This window comes from Stereum hirsutum (assembly GCF_000264905.1).
Source record: "Stereum hirsutum FP-91666 SS1 unplaced genomic scaffold STEHIscaffold_17, whole genome shotgun sequence".
NCBI lineage: Eukaryota > Fungi > Basidiomycota > Agaricomycetes > Russulales > Stereaceae > Stereum > Stereum hirsutum.
The window spans coordinates 593,760-617,289 of record NW_006763147.1 but is presented as its reverse complement, the minus strand read 5'-3'; the positions used below and the strand labels follow the sequence as shown (position 1 = coordinate 617,289).

Genomic DNA, 23,530 nt, shown 5'->3' with positions numbered 1-23,530 from the left:
CCTTTGCTAAACTCGCTGGTAAAATATATAGTGAAGGGGGAAGTCGACAAGGTGATAGTACCACTGACGCTCGGTGTTCTGTATCGTGCTATAAAGGCTGTATATGTCTCTCCTTCCTCGTCGAAGAAGCGACAGAAGCCCCAAGCAGATAATGTCCGCAGCTTCGATGGAAGTGGAATGACGACCGGGACCGTATTTTCACTTGTTGAACGGGCTCTGTCTATTATTGTACGAGGATCCGCTGGAGTGACGCACCCCGAATTCCTCAAGGGACCAAAATAGTCGAGCCATGTTAGTAAGAATAGAGGCCAGGTTATTTATAGTTCTATGGGCCATCTTCTGCATAACCAAGACACCACCCGCTATACTGACGCCAGCGAAAGGCACATGCTAACATGTACATGTATTCGCAATGTGGAACATTTTATGCCATCCGATATGTCGACCAAATGGCTATATGCACAATTCAGTGCTTCCACTCAATCGTTGTCCTCGAAGAGGCACTGATGTGATGCGAAGGCAAAGATATTCTTGTACACCTCATACCCACGATGTGGGGAGACTTCTAATAAATATAGCCAGTCGTGAGCAGCCATGAGAGGTATCCTCTACACTCGTATTCATAGCCCTCGAAATTCTCATGGATGATGAGCCCTGGGTAGGAAAACTCACGCTCTCATGATCCGAAAGACGATTGGGCATGCGAGATGTAGAGGCGTGCAAAAGCGCGTGGGATGATGGATGGGTTCCAAATTGAGGAGCCTTCGGTATTTGCCAGTACGTATTGCAAGGTCCAAAAAATCAGCGACACAGGGGTCAATAACAGCTTTTAAGCAGGAGCCATGTCATAAAGTTGCTCACCCGTAGCGGTTGAAATACACTGAAGCGAAGCGAGATGACAATACCGACGACAGGCCTTGAATCCGCAATGGACTGTATTGTTATAACTGGACTTTCATGCGGCTCTCACAAGAGCGAAGGAGCGGTTGGATCTGATTTTGTCATTAGGTCGTGGGTAGAGTAGGTCTATTTCATTCTGTGGAGTCTCCAGCCTACACAAAGGAACGCCAACAGTACACTACTCTAAGAGAAAAGTCAGACAAAAAGGTCGCTACGTGCAGGAGATAACGCAGCCCAAAGCTCACCTGTCCGTGTCGTACTTATAATCTAAGCAGTAGACGTCGTAATCGCACTCGACGAGGTAGCGTTTGTATCATCCGGCCCGACAAACATAAACGCTCCAACGGATTGCCCAAAGCGACCTGCTCGGCGAACGAACTGATGTTGAATCCAGTGATGACCGTAGACGCATTCACGAACGTCTGATTATTGAATCCGTCGGGCTGTGCGTACAATAGGAAGACATATCTGCGCCAGACCATCAGCATTTGCAAGTAACACTCCGTCGCATGGTAGGGCATATGAGGGAAACGTACCGGTGAGGGTCCGACCCAGCAGGTGGCGCAGGCTACATAATCCGAGACCGCAGAACTAGTGTTCGAAAGCAACGCGACTCCATCTGAGGTCCCGGCTCCACAGTCTGCGAGCACAAAATCTCCGCCAAGGAAGTGGCGAATCTCGGCGACGCTAGGATCTTGTGGCGTAGGTGCGTCGAGGTCTACCATGGCCATCACGAAGGGCTTTACACCGGGATCAGCAATACTCCCAAAGGGGCGAATACCAAACGTTGGTGCGAGTGCGGTCTCTACAAAGACCCGCATGAGTATAGTGAAGGTAAGTCGAAGAGAGGCTGAGAGAGAATGCACCGTTCAGAGCAAGTTGGACGGTGGCTGAGACACTGACGGGAACTCCACTAGCTTGCGGGAAGGAGACATCGAAGAGGACGGTCGGATTGAAGGTTATGGATGTGTTGACGGCGACTTATCCAGAATAACATGGGATGAAAGTTGGTCTGGTAGCCCAGAAGGGCGAGATGAACGTACATTGTAAGTATCGAAACTCTCTTTGACGACCGCGAGGCTCGTATCTCCCTGACCAGAAGTGGCACATCCTCCGAAGAGGGACAGAGCAGGGACGACCGGAAGACGCATTCTGAATAGGCTGTGAGACAAAACACTGCTGGTGAGGTCCAGAGGCGCGACGTTCGAGAGGAAGGATGTTAGGCCATCGTTATACCCTCGCGCTCTTTGCGCGACCGAAGTTTCTCACTGCGACGAGCAACAAGCGAGGTGGCCCGGTTTTGCACGTCGGCGAGAATCTCCAGGTGTCACTGGAAGGACGTCGGTCTTGTAGTATGTGGGTCGCGATTATAACTCTGCTGCCGCTGAGCTGCATGGAATGACACAGATGACAGTGCGACAGAGCAAATGACAGCGGATATTACCAAGGAATATACCGCACTGGCCAACACTATAAACTTAGTGTTCAAACAGGGCGAGAACTCGGTGCAGAGCAACCTGTAGGACCTCGACAGCAACAGGCATTCCGGGACAGAGAATACCCCTGCTTTTTATGTACCTTACGGCTCGAGCGCAACGGTATCACGCGTGCGTCAGATATAGACGGTCGTGAAGTATCACAGGAAGATTCAATCGATGTACGATCAGAGAATAAGTTGAGATAGATATCCTCCGTACCATTGGACACTAAGCCCCAACTGCTAGAGAACGTCGTGGGATTGCCGTACGAGGATGAGTGGATAACTGTTGTGGGTTCAATTGGTGGGTCATCATCCAAGTTCAAGCTTATCCGGGACCACTTATAAGAAGTCGAAGTGGTAATAGCATCGAGGTACCTGAGGGCAAGTATCTGGTACTGGTCAGCGATAATTTGGTGCCATACAACGCCACCCAGAACAGCGACAACGGCGTACTTCGCGGGATGTTGTGACGATAACGGGGCTTCAGACAAGGTGCGCGGTCCTGGCAGTCGCTTCCGCACACAAAGAGTAATGAAAGAGATCAAGAAATGAGATGCACCCGGAGATAAACATACAGAAAAGCGGAGAAAAAATGGAAGAAAGAGAGTGCGGCGATGATCACGACCGTATCACTCCTTACTCTTATGTTTTTTCTCCTTCTTGTCTTTCTTCTCCTTTTTCTTAGGCGGCTCACCCTGCCAGCGCAAAAACACTCAGCACCAAATAACAACGAAAATGTGTCAAGGAAATGGACATACGTCTGCGGCAGCAGCCTCCTTCGCGGCCTTCTTAGCAGCCTTCTTCTCCGCCTTCCGCTCCTCCTTGCTCAGCTTCACCTTCTTCGACGGTTCCTCGTCGTCCACATCCATCACCTCGCTTTTCCGCTTCTTCTTCTGATCCTTCTTCGGCGTCGCCTCTAGCAGCGGCAGCGTTGGCTCCTCGTCGCCCATCTCCACATCTTCATCGTCATCGGCATCGAGAGCGAGCTCATCGAGGACTTTGCGCATGGCGTCGGAGTTCTTTGATGGTGGCTCGCCTTTCTCGAAAAAGTTGAGGCGTTCTTCAACTTGCATACGGAGGGCATCGCCGAATTTGGGAGTGGGATTTTCTGAGGAGTAGGGTGTCAGGGCAAAAGAAGAAGATGCGGCTAACGAAGAGCACATACCTGAGAAGCAGTCTATCCGCGAGGCAATGGAGCATTTGTTGGCGAGGAATCGCGAAATGCGACCCTTGTGCTTGGGCGAAGCACGACCAATGAAGGACGAGTGGTAGATGAGGCCATACTACAAAGAGATGAATATAGGGTTGCATTAAAGGGGAAAGTATGGACAAACGTACCTTCGGCGTATTCCCCTTCGTCTTCAGCGCTCTGAACAACGCCTTCTCTGCACCGAGAATCTGCACGGTACTCGCGGGGTACTTGCTCAAGTTCGTGAGACTGCCCGCGTGACTGATCAGCCGAGCACCTATCCGCTCGCCCAAGAGCGCAGTCAGACTAGGTGCAACGAGGTTCATCTTCTCGGTGAGGTAGCTGGTGAGAGATTTGCGGTACTCTGCGATAGAGACAACACGGCCGGCAAATGCGGAGATATTGAGCATGTCGACCTCGGAGAGTGATGAGCCCATGGATCCATTAGCGGCGTCGAGAACATTTTGGGCACGGGTGTTATCGTCATCGAGGATAGCGGCGAGGTCGGGCAGCTTCTCTTCGTTGAGAGTCTCCTTAGGACCGATGAACTGTGCAACGCGAGCGTACTGGTAGTTGTCGGGGACAATTTTGACGAGCTCTGGGAAGTGATAGCCATACCATTCGCGAATACGCATGGAGAAAAGGTTGACGTCCTTGTCGAGCTGGTCGAGAAGGGCAATTGCCTGGATGATCATATTGTCGATACGATTCACGTTGAACTTTAGCTTTGAGCGAGAGTATGAGTGGCCGAGACCGAGCTGAGCTTTGGTGATGTCGTTGGCCTCGAGACCTTTGAGGAGTTTGGCGGCATGAAGACGAATCCCGCGAAGGAGTTCGGCGGTAGATTCGGAGGTGTCGCAAGGAATGTTGACTGCAGCTTTGATGGAACTGGCAAGGATAGGTTCGGAGACGCCGAGTACGATTGTGGATTTTTTCGAAGGCTTGGAGAGGTTGAGCTCCAGTAAAGACTTCAGGTCCTCGTTCACCGTACCTACGGCTGGTTAGATATAGCTCAAATATATTTTTCAGACGTAACTCACCTTCTGAAATATCGTTGGCATTTTCCAGCGCATGCGCTGCACTTTTGAAGGGCGCAAAGCTAACCAAAGAGACCATTTTTCCAAACCGTGCGAGGTCTGCGATGGAGTCCTGCACGGCCTTGGTCATGGCGCCGACATCGTCCTTGAGTTTGACTTCGAAGATAGCATAGCCAGAGGCAGACTCGAAAAGAATATGAGACGCCATTTTGAGGGCAGTGGTCGCCGACAGGGACAGCGGCAAGGTGGTCGAGAACGTCGAGCAAGACGTCGAACAAAATGTGGGCAGAAACTTTCGGTGCCTCCGGCATTTGCCGTATATTTTAAACTCCGGCTTTGGCCGACCACTGCCATTGACTCGTGCGCTTTTTCTCATCAAGACCCACAACAATACCCTTACTTCGACCAACTCTGAGGATCATATATATGTCGACTAACAACCATCATAATTAATTTGTAAGTTTCTGCCACGCAATCTCTAGATATGCTACAAGGGAAATATCCCACATGTCCTCAACGGAGGGTCTTCTTCAACTTGATGCCGTCGACCGACATTCATTCTCGCCAGTACTCTCGAGCCAGACCTTGTAGTATTGTTTCCCTAGAGGTCCCTCGAATTTTGTCTTGCCAGCCTACCATTTTAGTTTCTATGTAGCTGACCTTTGTCCAATTCAAGCGAGTGCGCTTCTCAGATCTCATCGGACTCCGGAGTCGGTTTTCATCGCTCATGCGTGTGGCGCGCCACCCTCACTTCGCTGAGACCCTGCGGGACGTCCATCTCCTCTTACACTTATATGAAGGGGTACTGCGCCGTCAATGTAGCCTTGTGACGGTTCAGGCCACTTCTCAGCTTGGAAGTTCATTTTCTGCGCGGCTGGGATGTGTTCCGTGCTGTTGTGTCGCCTTACTCTGCGTTCAACTTCCTTTTAGCCACCGGACTATCCAGGGCCCATGGCTTCCCTGCTCTTCCTTTAGATTCCTTGCCGCCAGAAATCTCTTCTTCCTAAATAGCCTCCTTGCACCTTTTTGTAGCACATCGATTGATGATGAAGCGCTGTCGCTTGTATCGCCATATTCATCGAACCTGCAGGTTGGAAGCAGCGCCGTCCTTCCGCCGTCTTCGTTCAAGATGTCAAACTAGTCTTGGAGCATCTTTCGATGTCGGGGTAATGTGTCTTCTTCCTGCATAGCCTGCTTCCACCTTGATGTAGCACCTCTACTGATGATGAGGCGCTGTTGCTTGTATCGCCATATTCGTTGAACCTGCAGGTTGGAAGTAGCGCCAGTCCCTTCCCCCTCTTCGTTCAAGAGGTCAAACCTAATTGAGACTTGGTCTTGTAGTATCTTTCGATGCCCCGGTAATGGTTCTACATATAGAGTCGGAGACGTTACACGACCGCGCTGTGATGCTGTCCGTGTGACGCCGTCTTGTCTATTCCTACGCTTCTTTGGGGTGCGTACGTGTGCGTATATTCCAGCATGCACTGAGACCATTGTCTAATTACATCCTTTTCTTTTCAGTGACCTCGCTATACCAAATAGACCCATTTGACGTTCGCGATTCAGACAAAGGCCGTCTCACGACTGACTCACTTTGTCTCCAAACAGGTCGAATGGAGATTATTTGTACCGTGCAGGAGAACCACGTTTGGCAGGCCCGATTGTTGCTGTTGCCATTTCAAGGTGAAATGAATGACACGCCATAGCAGCTTCCCTTATTAGGGACGATCGTGACGTATGGATTCCATCGACAGGTCCTGCTCGTCGCATAGCGCCAGCTGTTACAAAAGCCGGTCCAAGCTGTTCAAAGCGATGATAAGGCTGGACAGACGTAAATAGGCGTAAATGTCGAGCAATGGACGCTACGTACGGGGCATTCGGTACGTACTCTTCTCGAGATCCACAAGTACTTTTCGGGCTAACTATGGTCTAGACCAGTTTGATCTCGTTCTCTGCAGTTGTACGTGTATCGGGCTGTCGAAAGCTTGCCACCTATCCATTCCCTTTTCCAGAGGTCGTCGGATCATGTCACTGACTACCAAATAGAGATAAAGGAATATCGTCATTACTGTCGATCCTTCGGTTTCGACAATCATCCGACAAACGTTCAGTTAGCCTCGTTTTTGTTCCTGACCTACTCTGTTTGCTGATTTGCTATTTAGGTCGTTGATTATATGACTTCGAGCGTTAAACTCAGGCTCGCACCCTCTACAGAGTAGTCGTTCGCAACGATGGTACGTGCGTTTTTGAGACCTGAGTTTGTTCTTAAGTCAGGAGCGAACATTAAGTCACTTAAAACAACGCGGAGAAGTACTAACGATCGTTTTCGAAGTATCGGAGCACGCTCGGGAAGATCGTCATCCATACCATGGCGGTCGCTCTCCATGTCTGCACCTCCACGGGTCTGGAACAGATATATTGTGAATACTGGCCAAAGGGAGTTGATCTGTGAAACCTCTCGCAACTAGCTCTTCGTATGTTGAAAACCCGCCAGGGCATTCTGTGTGCTCCTTTGCCTCGATGGCCCTTACCCCGAATGTCACGGATCCTTTATTCCCTAGTTCCGTTTCGCTCCTATGTATGTGGCTTTCTGGTTTTGCCACTCGTTCTGCCACTCATGCAAAGGCATCAGACCGAGCACCCCGCACACAAGCTGTGGAGTCGTCCTTTGTTCCATCAGAGCCACGCACTGCGTCTCTTTCCCAAGCGGAGTGGGGTCGGACCTCGAGTTACGAGCGCTTTGACCTCTGACAAGATTGCTCCGAGAATCGATATTCCTGTTTCCCGCCTTCACTGCTTTGCATCGTATACTTGTTTCCTATTCACAGCTCAGAGCGTCTTTCTGTGTCTATGTATACTGTGGTTAGCAGTGCAGGCGTTAAGGATTTACTCTGCGTACTATGCATGACACTAGTACTGCGATTTGCAGTTCCGAACCCGTATCGCAAAAGTACAGTCCCGAAAGCAGACTCATGGGAAGGATCGTGACTCCGGCTAGGCGCGCGCTAGTGGCAAAGATACGAAGGAGCTCCAGAAGAATATGACAAATCGGACAAACCACGCACGTCGAAGAAAGGAACTCTTTTGCCACACGACCTTGCGATTGGTCCAGGACGACTTTTTCCGACCACGAGGCCTGCGTATGGAAAGAGTTTTGCGCCCGGGTCAATTGGCATCGGCCCTCGACTGTTTGCCTCGTGTGCCCCTCGAGGACGTATATCTCGCCAATGGCTCGCGCGTTCGGCTCGCCTACCCCACGCTCCCCCAGTCCACTGTCCTCCCTTTTCGTGCGTCTGGTTTCTCCTCATAAGTCGGACCAGGACTTGGAATGTGGGGCTCCCGTTGGCCTACACGGTACTGAAGGCCTGTCTAGCTGCGCTTGCATCTGTTCCACTTTGTGCAGACATTGAGGTGCGTAGCACTCTCTATCTTCCACTTCTACATCCTTCGCACTGTCCTACTGTCGTGATCTTCGCTATCGCGAGCTGATCAATCGACCTCTATGTCGTCTGCAGGCCCTCATCTGCTTTCCCTACGTTCAGCTCTCGCTCTCGCTCTCTGACACTCTTCTATACCACGTATTACGAAACATCACGACCTTCGGCTCTATTCTCGCTCGCACGTCGTTCATCATGTTTAATAAGCTCAAGAAGACAAGAGATTCAGTCTCGTCGCCGGCCGGGACACCCAAGGCTCCGCGGTTAGGGACGAAGAAGCTGCCGGACGTAGGGAGTAGCACTCCCGTCCCAGTTCTACCCTCTGCGAGGGCCGATATAGCCCAGCCAAAGCCGATAAGGGCGCAGAGGCCTCGCATGCCCAGTGTCGACGAGGGGTACTGTACCTCCCCCGAGGCATCGACTATAACCAGTTCGACGTCCACAGCCAATCGTAGACGCCCATCCGATGCAAGCTCGACGACGACTAGCGCTGAAGGACCACCCGCACCATCGAAGCCGAAAGGGATTCTGAAGAGTGAGTCCTTCATATCCCTTGATAGACCGTGATCCAATATTAGTGCGTACGCTCGTCGTCTTGTGTTGGCTGACACGATGCGATCGTCCATAGAGGATACGCCCCTCGTAAGACCTAGACCGCTTCGAGCTCACGAACTGGACGGCTACGCCTCCAGTCCTGAGAAACCCTCGCGTTATCCGTCTGTGCCTCCACGCGGCGACCCCAGAGCTACAAGACCTCCCAATCGTCCATCGCCTTTAGGTATGTTCGTCAACTCCGTTTTCATCTCCCTATGGCCGTTCTGTCGGGAGATTAGTTCTATAAATGACTCACCATCTCCTTGTAGGCATCATGCCCCCAGTCTCTCTCCACTGGAAGCTTCTCCCCTACAATCACCAGATCTCCAAGGCGCGTGTCATCTTCGATATCTCTCAACGTGTTGAAGACATCCGTCTTCTGTACACGTACCCTCCACGTCCTCTCACGACTATCGAGCGCAATAAGCCCGCCGCGAATCCGGCCTTGCAGGACATGGTCATTCGCTGCGATGAGCTTCCTGAATGGCCAATATATGTCTCGCGCCCGGCAGGGATCCGCTGCGTCGATGTATTCGAGGCCATCAACGACGCTTGTAATCTCGTACTGACGCAGCCGGAGAAGAGGAGTCACGGACCAAGAGTGCGGGAGTGCCAGCACTTCTTCGAGGAAAGATGTAGGTCGATGAAGTCCGACGCAGAGAAGGCGAAGGGCATGCGTCGAGTGGATCTGTTACGGGGGAAGACGTACTTCCAGGGAATGGACTGGACGCCGCCTGAGAAGCAGTATCCGGACGGTTCCTGGATGCTCAAGCTTGGGTATCAGACCAACTATGGTCGTTGAATCCTTGCTCGCGGTCTGTAGGATGCGTCTCAGCGACGTACTGAGGACCGTCACTTACCTTTCGCCTGACGGGGATCAGGGCCGGACCCCAGTTTTCTTCTTTCTCTCTAAACGCTATCATATCTGTGTTTTCGTCTTGTTCCCTCTGGCTCTATCACTCTTTGTACCATCACCACCACCTTGCACGCCGTCACCACCACTTTTCATCTGCTCGCATCGTCCATTTATTCGTGCCCTGCTATCATTCTCGTTAATCTTCATATCGGAAACCGCACTTAGTCGCCTCTTACCTCGTGATATCCTTCTGCAACTTCATACCACTATGCCTCATCTGCCTTTACGCCACCACATCTCAATCGTTTATCGCAGTAACGCATCGCATGAGCTTCGTCATTCCTCATCTCACCAGCCCATCCCACTCTGCGGGACCCTCGCCTTTTATTTTTCCTCTTCTTTCCAATCCCATATTAACCTCGACTAGTCAGTTTTCTGCTCTTCTACGCATCGCTTTCTCTTGCGCCCTCCAGGCGTCTGTACCGTTGTACGTGTACATATTGCCGTCTTTCGCGGCTTTCTCTGATCCTCTGGCGGGGTCCCCCGAGATGTAGCTCGTTCACTCGTAACTCGTAGCCATAGCATCCTCACCCCCTTTATCTTCTTTTATGTCATCCATAAACTCGGTTGGTGTCTCTTTCTTCCCGTATGTTCACCCCCACACTTCAAAGCTTCGTAGTCTTCCATGCATTCATTAGTAGGTCGCTAAGCTCTGCAATCCCATCACTTCACACCCATCATACAACGCCGTGTCCCTCTTCCGTTCCGAGCTACCTCTCATTCGGAAGCAGAAGGTATGACGCCACACAAAGCAGACGCCCAAGTCATAGTTAGGATAGGAGTGCACCGTGCTAGGCGGAGGAGGGTTCAAGATAGCGATGACGCGCTGGATCCTCTGCCTGTGTTTGCTATCAAGTTCCACACGAGTAAGGCGAAGCGCAATCCAAGGCAACGTCGCCTTCCAGTCATACAGGCGTCTTGCCACGAATAGTCCTCTCAGCCGCACGGTCTCTGTGTGGTATTCCGGATGTTCTACAAAGCCCTCAGTGGTGGATAGCGACCTGCAGGCTGCATCATAAGGAGACATCGGTGGCCCATGGCCCATGGGCATAGCGAGCCCTATGTATCCTGCCGAGCTACATATCGATGTCACATCATGCGCAGACAGGCCGGCACTGTAGAGATGGATGTGAATGAAAGATCGCAGTACATGCGTCATACGGACACCATTCTGAAGCCTGAACTTCCCAAGGTTCAAGCTTCAGGATACTCACAAGTGAGGGTTATTGCACGGCAGCCTGAATGGCACGAACGCGCACTATAGGAAAGCTCGATCGATCGCAATTTGAATTATCCATAGCTTACAGGCGAGAGTGGACTAGCACGCCTTCAGCCTCAATGTGAAACGACTGACCGAAGGGTCAACCGGTCATGGCCCGAGCAGGCCCGGAGAGAAGGTTAAGATGGGAGGGAAGAAAGGGCATGTGCCATTGACAAGGGGGCATGGGGAGTGCAACGTTGTGTTCCCAGTGGCGAACACGACCTCGAGGAGAGGCGAGTCCTGTTGCAGCACCACGGGCCACAGATCCTACTAGCATCGAAACCTGATGCATGAAGGTGAAGATTCAAAACTCTACGCCACATGTCGGCGATGCTCCTCCGCTCACCCGATGCGGGTCCTAATATTGGAGCCTCTTTGCGCCGGGCAGCAAACTTTCACGCAAAGGACTTCTAGGTGGAAGTGCTTGCGAGCACATATAATATGCCATACCATTGGGGTATGAGGGTGTTGGAGCGCAGAACGTGTCGCACCACAGCGAGTACAATGGCATCGACGACTCCGACTCCGACTAGCCCCAGCGAGCCATCCGTGGATAGCAGGATCAAAGGACCCGAAGAAACACTTGATGGTCTTGGGACGTTCAGAGTTTGATAGCTTCCGACGTGAGACATGGCTACACGGAAGGCTCGGAAGGACACCCTTGCCAGTCTTTCCCAGAGGAAGCTTGAGCCCTAGGATTAGATAGAAGGAGTTATGGTACGAGTGTGTTCTCGGCCATGGACGAACCTGAACGACAACTTAGACAGTTGAGGTGAAATTCTAAAGGTAATGGCTTCAGTGCAGTGTATAGACGAACCTTCAAGAAAGGAAATGAGCTAGATGCACACGAGACCATGAGTGAGAAGGGAAGGCGTGTTCATGGGGATAGATATGAGGCATGCTGCATAAGAAGGATCGATCAGGAAGCAAGCTGAGAAAGAGCACAACATACTGATCATGGCAACATTGACATGTTAGAGCATTGTGATCCAGATTCAGGTATAATACTTAACTAAGATCTGGGGATCGCTGTGCTAGAGTCCCAGCTGAGCGAAGTCCAGAAGTCCGAGCGCAGAACATGAGGCGAAAACAAGAAGACACTTGCTCACCGGAATCTGAAGGTTTTATTAAGCTTTTCTTCGGAAATAGTTCGAGATAGTTTCAAGACTTGAGTGTTCCAACAGTATGAGCTCGAAGGAGAACGTTTGCAAAGAGAACATGATCAAGCACCATAAATGTTCAACACTGCGCAACTCACACGCCGTGTCCTCCACGTGGTCACCCGGAATCGGCCGCTCCACGAACACTCGGTCATTCCACGACCCTTGACGTTGGTCTGTCGATCTACATACAAGCTAGAACCGGCAATGACACCCACACTCCCCGTACAGCTTTTGCCAGGTTGTACAAGGCTATATATGATCTCAGCGGTCATTATCATCGTATATCCTCCTTTGCCCGCATCACTGCCGTTTGCTCGTCTGCAAACAAAATATAACTTCCCACTGTAACTCTTCCACTCAAATCCTTCCTCTCCTCAAAGTCAGAACGTATGGCGTCACTTAATCGCCCGGTAACAGCTCTTTTAGAGCGCCAAAATCGCTCACGTGTCAGGTTCGACACCAGTAAGCATAATGCCAGGCTCCAAAATCCCTGCTGTTTATTCAAAGGATTCGCAGGCCCGAGTGAACGAAAGAGAGCGTCCTCGCCGAGCCCGAGGCGACGCTCCCATACGTCCGGGATAGTAGGCGGTACAGGGCGGCCAAACATGTCTTCTAGGCCATCCCGAAGCATTCTGAAGGGAAAGGAAAGGGATATGTCGAACAAAGGTAGTTTTTTTTTCTTCGGTCGTTTGCCTCGCATAAAGCTTATATTGAGATCTGGACGCTACAGACGTTTCGTTATCCTTGTCGCCCCGTGCACCTATCATCCATAGTCAACCCCCAGCTGCAATGGGTCGATCAGACGCAATCGCGTCCCAGTGCCGTCCGTCGCACCCATCGAACTCCTTATCGATTCACCAGGCGCTTCACCATCATGCCCCTCCTATTCACTTCCATCATCACGACCACATACCACAAAACCCTGGGCCCACCAGGCCACGTCCCATCGACGTCCCTCGTGCCGGCTCTCCCACCCCTTCTCGCGCCTTTCTATCGCCACATCAATCCCTTGTTACACCGAGCCTCTCTCGTACAAGCACAGCACCAGTACATCCTCCTCCCAAGCCACAAACTTCCATTCGCCGCCGTTCCGATCCACTGTCTCGAGCCTCAGAAGATTTGAAAGTCAAACAGAAAGAAGAGCTTAGAGCTGCTGCGAAGGCTTTGGAGGGCTGGTAAATCATTGGAAGGACGTTGATATCTTCTGGATTTGACTCGTGCGCGCCAATCGCTGCCTACGAGCCAAAGAAATTATCTCGTCTTGATGTGCGAACCACAATTGGTGCGATGAGCGTGTATTTCTAGCTTTGTAACAAGACACTATGTAAATGTGATAATACTGTATTTGTACATGTAGTCTGATGGACGTACTATAATCATGACTGTCAAGGCCTCTCCTTTCGCATGTCGAAGCGCCGAAAGGTACTTACTGGGCAAGTCGTGGACATCTCCTGAGTAAAAGGCATCAGTGGCATCACTGCCTATCCTCTTGCGGCGCCCTAGACCCCGCACCTTTCCGTAAGATACGTCAAGTTGTCATGAAAAATCTAGTGGAACGTAGAAACTCCGCCGTTGCTGAGCTCCGAGTTGTGGTTATTCTATAATCTTTCCGATTTTCGGGACGAGCCGGGACGCCACTTGTTCAGCTGCCACAGCCTGTATAACCACTATTCGAACCGTAGCAAGATCCCATAAAACCTGATAAAAGTACAATCATGAGATGTTCATACCGCCTCATTGTCTTGTGTCGAAGGCCTGACGGATAATGGACATTTCGCGATGCTATTAATACATGCTCAAAGCTCACTGACCTCGCCCATCCTTGGCCATTTACTCCGTCCTACCGGCCCATTATGTTTGCCTCACCATTAGATGCCATTCCATGCATCAACTAGGTCCATGGTAAATCCCATCTTGGCCGTCACCGAATCGGAAGAGTGCACTTTGATTATCTCGGCTGGTAACGCCGATGACTCGGCGTTAAGGACGCCTTGAGCTGAATCCCAGTTGAATCCCAGTGTTGCTCACAACGAATAGCTTTCACCGAGATCAGGAGCACAGGTGAGCATGCCGCAGCGACGCGTCAGACGTCACCGATATATTCCGAAGTGCGGCAGAGTGCCGTGCGATAGTGAGTACAAGAGGTGCAAAGCAACGGAACACGAGCCCTGTCCTCGACGCCCAAATCCTCGACTGTCGCACCATGCCCTGTAGTCATAGCGTCACATTCGACCCCACGAAAGACATTCCTGACCTCTCCGGGAGGGTCATCTTCGTCACTGGAGGGACCGCAGGCTTGGGCAAAGAGTCAGTCATAGCTTTCGCCAAACATAACCCCGCACACATCTACTTCACCGGCCGCAACGCCACAAGCGCCACATCTCTCCTCGACACCCTCAAAGCATCCAACACAACCAGCGCCGTCCAAGTGGCATTCCTCCAATGCGACATGGCCTCCCTCTCGTCCGTCGCAGCCGCAGCTCGCCAATTCCTCGAGACGTCAGACCGACTCGACATCCTCATGTGCAACGCAGGAGTCATGGCCACACCCGCCGGTCTTACGCAGGACGGATACGAGAACCAATTCGGTGTGAACCACCTCGCCCACACTCTTTTCACCAAACTCCTCCTCCCGACACTCGTTCGCACCGCATCACAGCCGAACTCGGACGTTCGCATCATCTCACTCACCTCGACCGGCTATCGGGGCCATCCCTCCGGAGGTATCCAGTTCGATAGCGTGAAGACGACGCAGGACGCAGTTGGAGGTTCCTGGGTCCGTTATGGTCAATCCAAACTCGCGAACATATTATACGCATCCGAGCTTTCACGTCGTTACCCTGAGATCATCTCGGTCTCCGTTCATCCCGGCGTGGTGGGGACGGGGCTGGTGAACGACCTTTCGTTCATGAAGAAGCTGCTGGTGCATGTGACGAATCCTTTGGGGGTGATGGATCCGGACAAGGGCGCGTATAATCAGCTTTGGTGTGCGACGGTGGAGAGGGGCCAGCTTGAGAATGGAAAGTTCTATGGGCCTGTAGGGGTGAAGTATACTATGACAAGGGAGAGTGCGAACGAGGAGTTAGCGGGGAAGCTTTGGGAATGGTCGAACAAGGAGTTGGAAAAGTGGGAGGTTTGATGGACGAACTACAACCCTTGGTTTCTCTAGGATTGGGGATTGGTTTTTGTTGGTACGAGTGTCGTGGTATCAATATTGACTTGTGCGATTATATATAGCTCGTTAGAGAATTATCAGATGTCGGCGCTGTTGCCAGTGTTTCAAGGTCACATTAATCTTCTTTCGGAGCGTCGAGATTTGGAAGCGGAAGGAAGAAAACACGCGCACAAGGCGATAGCTTCTGGATTCAACAACACCAAACAAACGCCACCGGAAGGTGATTTCCCCTTTCGATAACGCAGGTAAGATATGCGGCATTCGCCGATCTCGTGTTCTTGTTGGATTTTACAGCTGTTTTCGATAAGGTTGACAGTCGCTTGCGAAAGTTGTGTTCTACAGAAAAAAAGAAATGCACCGGCCACTGTGACGCCACAGAGGTCTCTGGTTCCGCCCGGCAAAACTGTGTCGAACTGAGAAAAATCCTGCCTATTGTGAGTCGGCTCGGGTAGTCCACCGACATCCTGCAAAGTTTCAAACATTCGTATTGGGCATCCGACATGCACCCAGGTCGTATGGTACAAGGTGAGAACAGCTTCGGCGCACGCAGTCTTGCTGCCACTAAATACAGGCAGACCCCACGGCGCTATGTAGAACGAGAACGAGAACCTTGAAGAATAACAAGTCGTACAGTACTAGTGCTACACAGTACAGCACATAGCAAGAAGGGTGATGACACAGTGGGGAAGAGAGAAGAACGGATATATAGGGAGGACGATCACAGAAAAGCGTAGGAACCTTAGTTCAACATGGAACGAGCAAAGTTCGCAATAATTAGCAGAACGAAATGAGACACAGTTCACCGTGATGAAAAAAAAACAGACACAGTTACAATAGCAAATGCACAGTGAAACTGGAGGAAGCACTTGGATATACCGCTGCAAGATGACCAAAGAGACCAGGCACGACGACCACAAATCAGCCCGACGCCGGCCTCGCACACACTCGTTTATGCTCCTCCCAGTCCTTCCGTTGGTGCTCTGCCGAACAATACTTAACGACCCGACACTTACTGCACACCTGCGCCTTCACGCCCTTCGCTCTCACCCCATACCCCACCACGCCTATCGTCGGATCCTCCTCGCTCGTCCGCGAGCTCTCGCTTCCACCCTCCGCGGCACTACCCCCAATGACCAATCCCTCCTCTTCAAACACCGTATCGCAATCGATCCAGTTACAATGCTCTCTCGCTCTCACCCTCCCAAATCTACATCCCTTCCCCCGTTTCATAGGTAACACTGCGGCACCCTCGAGCCCACTCCTGGGAAATCGAACCATCTCGCATTCTTCGGTGCAACAGGGATTTGGGCAGCCGGACGGGAAGTCGTAGTATATTGAGGAGGCGGGGACGAAGAGCGGGTGGGTGAAGAAGATCTGCGAGTAGGAGGTGGTCTGGTGCGAGAAGAGGATGATGAAGGGAGGTCGGTGTTCGTGTAGGATGGCGCGGAAGGCGAGGTCGATTTGGGGGAAACAGGGTGTTCGTCGTTGACGGTTCAGTGCGTGTGTCAGTTTCATGTCTAAGGAACGAAAGAGCGTAGCAAGATGGTCAGAGACCATCGGTGATATGAGTGGGAAGAGGTAGATATACGTTGATAGTGGATTTCGCGTTCTGCGCTCTGCTTTAATGTCGGACCGAATGTGTGACCGCACACGAGCTTGAAATACTCCGTTGCCATGTCCATCTCGCTCCTCTTCATATCCGTAACGATTATGAATATATCATCACACCCGTGATCATGCATACCACGGAGCAACATCAACTCTGGTAGCTAAACGCGGCTGTCAGATCCACTGCACACCACTCCAGACGATCCAGATAGCGGAAACACACCATAGTAAACACGACAGGCATCATTGACAACTTCCTATCCTCCATAGACCGATGATGATAGACATGGGTCGTCCATGTCCTATCCAGTGGTATCAACCTCGCCGTATCCACCGTCTTAATGAACACATTCTCCGGCACGAAATCCCCTTTATTCCAGAGCAACAGCTGCGAGCCCGCGCCCATTAGGACCGACTCGCTCCCACCGTCCTCGGCGTTGGCCCGCGAGACAGATACATTAGCTGCGTGTCGCCGTTCTCGGACGCGCTGGAACCAGTCCCAGTACGCGTCGTTGTGATGTTCGAGCCATTTGTCGATGAGAACGTCGGTGGCGTCGTGGTCGAGCGTTTTACAGATGAGCTCGCTCATGGAGAGACTAGGCGGCGATGTTGGGGAATAGTGTCTCGATGTCTTTCGAGAAGGCATGTTGAGATGATCACGAAGCAAGGGGATTGACGAGCGACAGATGTGGATATGGGTGCGAAATGAAAGAGGGAGATCGAGCGTGGCGACGCGAATCGGACGCGAAAAGACCAGCCCTAAAGCTATTTAGACACGCGCTTGGCTTTGTGGCTGTCTGACTTGAGACACTCTTCTGGCTTGGTCCGACAGTATCTGAGCAAGAGGCGTCGTCGTGAGTGACAACGACGATGAGAAGATGGGGACAAGAGCTGACAAGAGCTGTTCGTGGAAGCGAGAGAGCAGAAGACCTGCAGAGCCGAAAAGAGCACACAGCAGCTAAAGCACCCCACGTGGTTCTGATTCATGCTGCACGATGATGAGCCCGCCAGGATGGCGTCGCCACACTCCGAACTTTGTGGCCGGAATTCTGTTCATTTCTGACGCACACAATTTCAGTTGTATGCAGAGTATTGCCATTGTTGTACATATAGTTTCGTCGGTATGTCGATGTAAGCCATAGCATTCAACCAGACGCCTACTCATTTCCTCAAGTCTGATATGGAACTCCAGTCATATACATCCGACGCTCCCTGAGTATCCTCACGCCCTTTGAAACAAGCGCAAACGGGCTCACACCAGCAACGCGAACACATCTCCTATACGGCTTCGTCCCCCTCGCGCTCAATTTCAACTTCCTGGCCCTCCACGCCCTCGGATAATAAAACTTCGCATCCCCATCCGACAACTTCCCCAAAGCACTCAACTCCGGAACCACGAGATTCTCGATATCCTGGAAGTCTGGAACGCTTTCCGCGGGGATCCAGTCATCCCAAAGTACAGGTGCGTGGATGAAGGTGCGAGGTTGGCCGTGTTGAAAGGCTTGGACTCGGGAGAAGTATTGGTGGCGTTGTTGCAGGCGACGTCGGCGCGTGGATGGAGAGATGGGAGACTTTACGGGCGATAGTTGAGAACAGAGAATGATAGGTTTGAGGTGTCGTGTACTGGACATAGGTAAGGGTCGTCGATAAGGCGTAGGTCTAGGATTTTGGGAGGACTGGGGCTTGGGATGGGTACATATGTCTTGCTTTGGAGTCGAAAGTTGATCACGTAGGGGTGAGGGGTTGAGACTTGTTCTTCGATGTTTGGGTGTCTGTTGATTCAAAGACGAAGAGAGGATACTCCTGATTCCCGAGTCGATGAGGGCACTTCTCGGATGTGGACTCTCGGAGGGAGGAGCTAAGGTGGATGCAGCATCTACGAGAGGGGCCAGGGGTCGAGGAGCTAAAGCATTATTCAGGACCGTCTTCCCAGTCGCCTTTATGGGAACGGCTTTGTATGGTGCTGGGCTACTGTGTGGCGGAGCCACAGTGTTCGTCTTTGACTTCAAGGGAGTGCGAGATGCTACAAAAGCAGGGCATGTAAGCCAATGAGTGAGCTGATACCTGGAGCAGGAGAAAGAGTACATACTTGAAGACAGCGGTTGATGTCTCTGAGACATCGCGAATGCATTCTCACCGCGATGAGCGTGTTGAACCACCATTATCACGATTATGGTTCGAGAGGTGGTGAAGTTGTTGATCTTGTCTTTCCTAAAGCTTGAGGACGGTGCTGGTTATATCTTCAGGGTTGTGCAGCAGTATCCATAGCGCAAACAGAGCAAAAGCGGATGGTTCAGGAAGGCAGAAGGAGTTTCGGGCTAGCGGCAGTACTGGTTTCAGCGCCGTATGAGTCCGGTCACTGAGATTCAGGCCTTCAGGCGTCCGCAGAGACTGATCTTTATGCCAAGAATCAAAAGGTCACAAGTCCGAAGTCAAGCTAGTCTTGCATAATTCCGAGCAAGGATCATGCAGTTCGCATCCAAGAGCACGAGATCGGCGAATGCCGCACGAAAGGGGAAATCATTCCTGTGGCGTTTGTTTGGCCTTGTTGAATTCAGAAGCTATAGCCTTCTGCGCGTGTTTGCTTCCAACCAATTTCCTCAAATTACGCTTCCCCATCATCTCGATCTTCGAAAAAGATTAATGCGACCGTGAATCACCGACAATAGTATCTACACCCCGATAATTCCCTGACTAGCGATCTTTAGGGGGAGAAGCAGGAGCGCGGGGCAAGTTAATGTGGTTGTTCGGGTTTGTCTTGTTGAGAAAAGTGTGGTGATCGAGACGTCTGCCTTGTATAGAGGAACGTACCGAGTCAATGATACGTATGCCGACAGGAAAGAAACATTCGTACGAACATAAACCAATACCCAATCCTAGAGAAACCAAGGCATCAAACCTTCCACTTTTCCAACTCCTTGTTCGACCATACTCAAAGCTCCCCTGCTAATTCCTCGTTCGCACTCTCTCTGCTCATAGAATATGAATGGTCATCGTCGTGAACAGCTACCTCGGACATCTCAGGTCGGACCGCGCCAGTGACAGTCGATAGCGCGACTGCCCTCACCGAAGGTGCGTCTTGTAATGCTTGTCGTGTATCTCCAGCCCCTCACTATCTGATGCAGATAGTGCCTCTCACCTGAGTCAGCCAACTCGTCGACCTCGCCACCATCCATACTCCCGAAAGCCTCTTCACAATGGGCCTGCAAAACGCACGGCAACCTCTTCGACCAGAACCTTTACGATCGGTTTGGCGACGGACCTGAGTTCAAGAACATGTACACCACCGATTAAGCCCTGATTAGGTTGTATCGTGCGGAAGGAGTTCTGGAGTCTCAGTTGGACGCAATGCTGGACCAGTTCGACGAGATGGTGAATGCTCGGATGAACGCGAACCCGATAGTTACGGTGGTGAGTCCAAATTTTTCTCATCTCGCGTGGACATCTCGCGTGGACATCACAGTGCTCGTTCTCACTCCTGTTTGACGTGCGTGTGTGGTTATTCTGGGTTTTGTCAGCTTAAGCCGCACCATGATCAGACGACGGACATTCACCGCGTTGACATTGACGGCACCCAGCTCTCCATTCGTTTGGCATGGAGAAGCGGGTGCGTGGCTTTTCGACTTCTTCGACTTTGACCGCAAGCGCTCCGTCAACTCTCCCCCAGGTTGGAAAGTCTTCATCACGCCTCTGAACCCTGGGAGTAAGGCGCTCATGTTCACTAGCGAAGTGAAGAGCTGGGAAGAGACTCATGGCATCCCGAAGGATCAAATCAAGCCCGGGGAGGAACGTTTCAGCGTACCCGAAGACGTGACCTGCAAGCTCGAGGGCCCAAGGAATTTTGAGTTTTGGTTCCAAACCCCGAAGAGGGAATATACTGGCCCAGCTGTCCGGATCGCGCAACCCAGACAGGTGTCGAGGAATTAGTGACTCTCTTTTCCCAACGTGTTCGCTATATCTGTCTCGTCGTCGTCGTCGTCGTACCACACATCATCTCCTCTGTACCATCATCGTTCTAGTCTATCCAGCTATCGGTCAATTACTCCTGCTGTTGTGCACAGTTTTGTTCCGCTCGTAAATATGAACCATTTGTTACCAAATTCCTCGTTTGTATTTGCTCGCTGAGCGACAATGGGTGTACGGACATTGAGTGTATCATTGACGACTCAGGACTTCAGTCATCAATGCATCGCGCACCAAGGAACATATGTTTACAGTAATCCGTTCAATCGTTGTTCAATCGTGACCGGTATCGCTGATGATTACGTAATTGACGGAAGCCAATGCCATCCGTTTTCAACAAGACCAAACAAGGCACCAGTCACTAGTCAGTCGTGACTGGGCCCAAACTTTTGCTCCCGATCGTGACTGACACCATCATGAACTGTTGGGCCCCTCAGAGTTTAGACCTTCTCCGTCTGCATCCATCTGAGCTTCTTGAGACCTTGAAACGGTATCCTTGACTAGCAATTGAATTCTATGGATTTGTATGCCGCATTGTCAGTCACAGAAGAGGAATGATTATCTGCGTGCACCGATGCATGCCCACTTCTCTTAACCTTGTCTTCTAAAGTAACTCGCAGTCAAGTTTCACTCTACTTGGTCTGCCTGGGTGATCGTCACGCAGTGGACATCAATGCGAGCCATGCAGGGCAATGTATGGCTATCCCGGGCCGTCATAATAGGCTAGCTTGATTCCATATCCGAAACCGTGTGTGAACGAATGTAGTCATACTCTGAGACAATATGACGCTCACTATAATCTTCGCCGATTCTCGGAAGGTTTCAGACCACCAGGACCAGATCGGATACTTGGTCATGGCTGCCACAGGTTCGCTCACCGCCCCTTCGACCCCTACTCTTGAAGGTCGCCATCACGCTCAAGTTCACCCGCGTCATCACCGGTCTTTTACGCACTCATGAAGTCTGAATACTCCCGCTCTTTTGTTGCGAAGGGTGAGACGGGATCGCTACTGCCACTACTGGCCCACGAATCTATTTCGTCGGAGAACGAACGTTCGTGCGATCGACAGTCGCGATCTTGGCGAAGATATCTTTTCTGTGGGCTCGGAGCGAGTGCTCTTCTTCTTCTGGGACTGTTCTATGTCTCGACTTTGGGTATCATCTTGCCATCATCCGAGACATCTCTATCTACTGGCGTGTTGGTTCGGCCTAAGTGCACGGTCCCACAAGTGAGAAAAGAATGGTAAGTCGACCCTTGTCCTGACTGTCATGGTCCATTGCTGACATGTATGCTGACGGTGGTCGTCCCAGGTTCTCCTTCACACGCGCGGAGCAACTGGCCTACTTCGATGCTGAGCTATGCCTCATCAACGCGCCCAGCAAGAATCCTGCAAGTGGTGCCACCACGCGGTACGAAGACCTTGTAATCGTACACCAGCTCAACTCAATTGGGTGGTACGTCGATGGTGCTTGGTAAGTCCCATTAATCCCGTACTTCTTCCAATATTCAGCAGCTCACTCATACTGATATTTTGAACGTGCAATGCAGGACTGGCGACCTCCTTCATAAGACTGGCCGGTTCCTACCGTGGCACCGAGGTTTCACGCTGGCTCACGAGACACTTCTACGTAATGAGTGTGGATATACTGGAAATATACCTTATTGGAACTGGACGTACGTTACATATATGTTCATCTTTCATGTGTGGACCTTCGCCCATTGCGAGGAATCTTTGACTTTCAGGTCGGACGCAGGCCACTTTTCGACCGCCAAGATTCTCACCCCGGAACACTTTGGTTCGAATGGCATAGGAGCGAACCATGCTGTCGTAGATGGACCCTTCGGCAGTGAGTATACTCACCATTTAGTCGTAGTAGTAGTTCGTCCTGACTTAATGCTCCGCGTTCGTAGACTTGACCCTTCATCTCGGGCCAGGCACCGTGAACACCGTACACACGCTCATGAGGATCGTCGACGAAACCAACTCAACCTACGTCCATCAAAAGTGAGTTTCACCTTTCACTTCCATCTTGAACGACCCCATCCCAGCCCACTGACACCGTTACCTTTCGAAGGTACGTCGACGAATGCACGTCAGCGACCTCCTACGGCGCCTTCATGCGCTGCGCCAACTCCGATCCTCGAACGGAGCCCATACACGGTGGAGGTATGCACGGCGGCGTGCATTTCGGTGTTGGAGGCGATTTGACGGATGTGTCCACTTCGCCTAATGATCCGATTTTCTGGCTTCGTACGTCCATTTCCCATTGTACCATCATATGTGACGCAATGTACTTATTATACGATCATTCGTGTGCCTGTGGACGTGCTTTTGGATGTAGATCACGGAATGCTCGACCAGGTCTGGGCACGGTGGCAAGCCGAGAACGAGGGCCGTTTGGGAGATATCGCCGGGTTTTATGACACGGCGACTGAACCGCTTTCGGGATGGAGAAATACCAGTATGACTTTTATGCTCAACCCTCGTTGGGTTACGAAGACAAATGCTGACTCGGATTTGTACGTTGGGCACAGCTCTCGACACCGTCCTGGACTATCAGGGCATCATACCCAGGCTGACCATTGGCGATGTCATGGATATGAAGGGCGATGTGATGTGTTCTGTATATGAGTGATTTGTGTGTGGGGTCGTTCTTGATACATTCATGGTAGATAACCTAAGGTTATTGACCTGCATTCGATCGAGGCTTGGAACATGTTTGGTGCCACCGCCACATCCGCCTCTGAAAGCGCGTGCCGTCGAACTCGATTCCACAAATCAGGAGCGTGCAAAGTATTCCGCGAC

At 51.5% G+C, this 23,530-nt stretch overlaps 8 protein-coding genes across 8 annotated transcripts; 5 read left to right on the top strand and 3 right to left on the bottom strand.

Moving 5' to 3' along the window:
• Nucleotides 1–2,833: 2,833 nt before the first annotated feature.
• STEHIDRAFT_125086 (Nop-domain-containing protein) lies at nt 2,834–4,851 on the bottom strand. Its single transcript, XM_007309273.1, has 5 exons — nt 4,610–4,851; nt 3,719–4,560; nt 3,546–3,663; nt 3,139–3,488; nt 2,834–3,075 (listed from the first exon to the last, which is right to left on the bottom strand). The coding sequence occupies exons 1-5, from the start codon at nt 4,812–4,814 to the stop codon at nt 3,010–3,012; spliced, it is 1,581 nt and encodes a 526-aa protein (XP_007309335.1). The 5' UTR covers nt 4,815–4,851; the 3' UTR covers nt 2,834–3,009.
• Nucleotides 4,852–5,393: 542 nt separating this feature from the next.
• STEHIDRAFT_171854 (uncharacterized protein) lies at nt 5,394–10,225 on the top strand. The gene is made up of 10 exons (XM_007309272.1): nt 5,394–5,772; nt 5,876–5,887; nt 5,948–6,059; nt 6,128–6,486; nt 6,540–6,566; nt 6,653–6,716; nt 6,769–8,017; nt 8,122–8,578; nt 8,672–8,821; nt 8,907–10,225. Exons 8-10 carry the CDS (start codon nt 8,239–8,241, stop codon nt 9,437–9,439), a joined length of 1,023 nt encoding a protein of 340 aa, XP_007309334.1. The 5' UTR covers nt 5,394–5,772; nt 5,876–5,887; nt 5,948–6,059; nt 6,128–6,486; nt 6,540–6,566; nt 6,653–6,716; nt 6,769–8,017; nt 8,122–8,238; the 3' UTR covers nt 9,440–10,225.
• Nucleotides 10,226–12,769: 2,544 nt separating this feature from the next.
• STEHIDRAFT_125077 (uncharacterized protein) lies at nt 12,770–13,278 on the top strand (the record flags this gene model as incomplete). Its single annotated transcript, XM_007309271.1, has 1 exon — nt 12,770–13,278. A coding segment is annotated over one exon (243 nt), but the record flags the coding sequence as incomplete, so codon positions are not given.
• A 902-nt stretch (nt 13,279–14,180) lies between these two features.
• Nucleotides 14,181–15,116, top strand: STEHIDRAFT_66041 (oxidoreductase; the record flags this gene model as incomplete). Its single annotated transcript, XM_007309073.1, has 1 exon — nt 14,181–15,116. One exon carries the CDS (start codon nt 14,181–14,183, stop codon nt 15,114–15,116), a length of 936 nt encoding a protein of 311 aa, XP_007309135.1.
• A 509-nt stretch (nt 15,117–15,625) lies between these two features.
• On the bottom strand, nt 15,626–17,453 carry STEHIDRAFT_125076 (uncharacterized protein). The gene is made up of 3 exons (XM_007309270.1): nt 16,984–17,453; nt 16,741–16,921; nt 15,626–16,669 (listed from the first exon to the last, which is right to left on the bottom strand). Exons 1-3 carry the CDS (start codon nt 17,404–17,406, stop codon nt 16,071–16,073), a joined length of 1,203 nt encoding a protein of 400 aa, XP_007309332.1. The 5' UTR covers nt 17,407–17,453; the 3' UTR covers nt 15,626–16,070.
• Nucleotides 17,454–17,929: 476 nt separating this feature from the next.
• STEHIDRAFT_161687 (uncharacterized protein) lies at nt 17,930–18,880 on the bottom strand (the record flags this gene model as incomplete). The annotated part of the gene is made up of 2 exons (XM_007309269.1): nt 17,930–18,783; nt 18,850–18,880. 2 exons carry the CDS (start codon nt 18,878–18,880, stop codon nt 17,930–17,932), a joined length of 885 nt encoding a protein of 294 aa, XP_007309331.1.
• A 1,411-nt stretch (nt 18,881–20,291) lies between these two features.
• STEHIDRAFT_161686 (uncharacterized protein) lies at nt 20,292–20,687 on the top strand (the record flags this gene model as incomplete). Its single annotated transcript, XM_007309268.1, has 1 exon — nt 20,292–20,687. The coding sequence occupies one exon, from the start codon at nt 20,292–20,294 to the stop codon at nt 20,685–20,687; it is 396 nt and encodes a 131-aa protein (XP_007309330.1).
• Nucleotides 20,688–21,623: 936 nt separating this feature from the next.
• Nucleotides 21,624–23,365, top strand: STEHIDRAFT_149909 (Di-copper centre-containing protein). Its single transcript, XM_007309267.1, has 8 exons — nt 21,624–21,966; nt 22,035–22,196; nt 22,273–22,398; nt 22,468–22,571; nt 22,636–22,729; nt 22,800–22,975; nt 23,067–23,186; nt 23,260–23,365. The coding sequence occupies exons 1-8, from the start codon at nt 21,680–21,682 to the stop codon at nt 23,358–23,360; spliced, it is 1,170 nt and encodes a 389-aa protein (XP_007309329.1). The 5' UTR covers nt 21,624–21,679; the 3' UTR covers nt 23,361–23,365.
• The last annotated feature ends 165 nt before the right edge of the window (nt 23,366–23,530 follow it).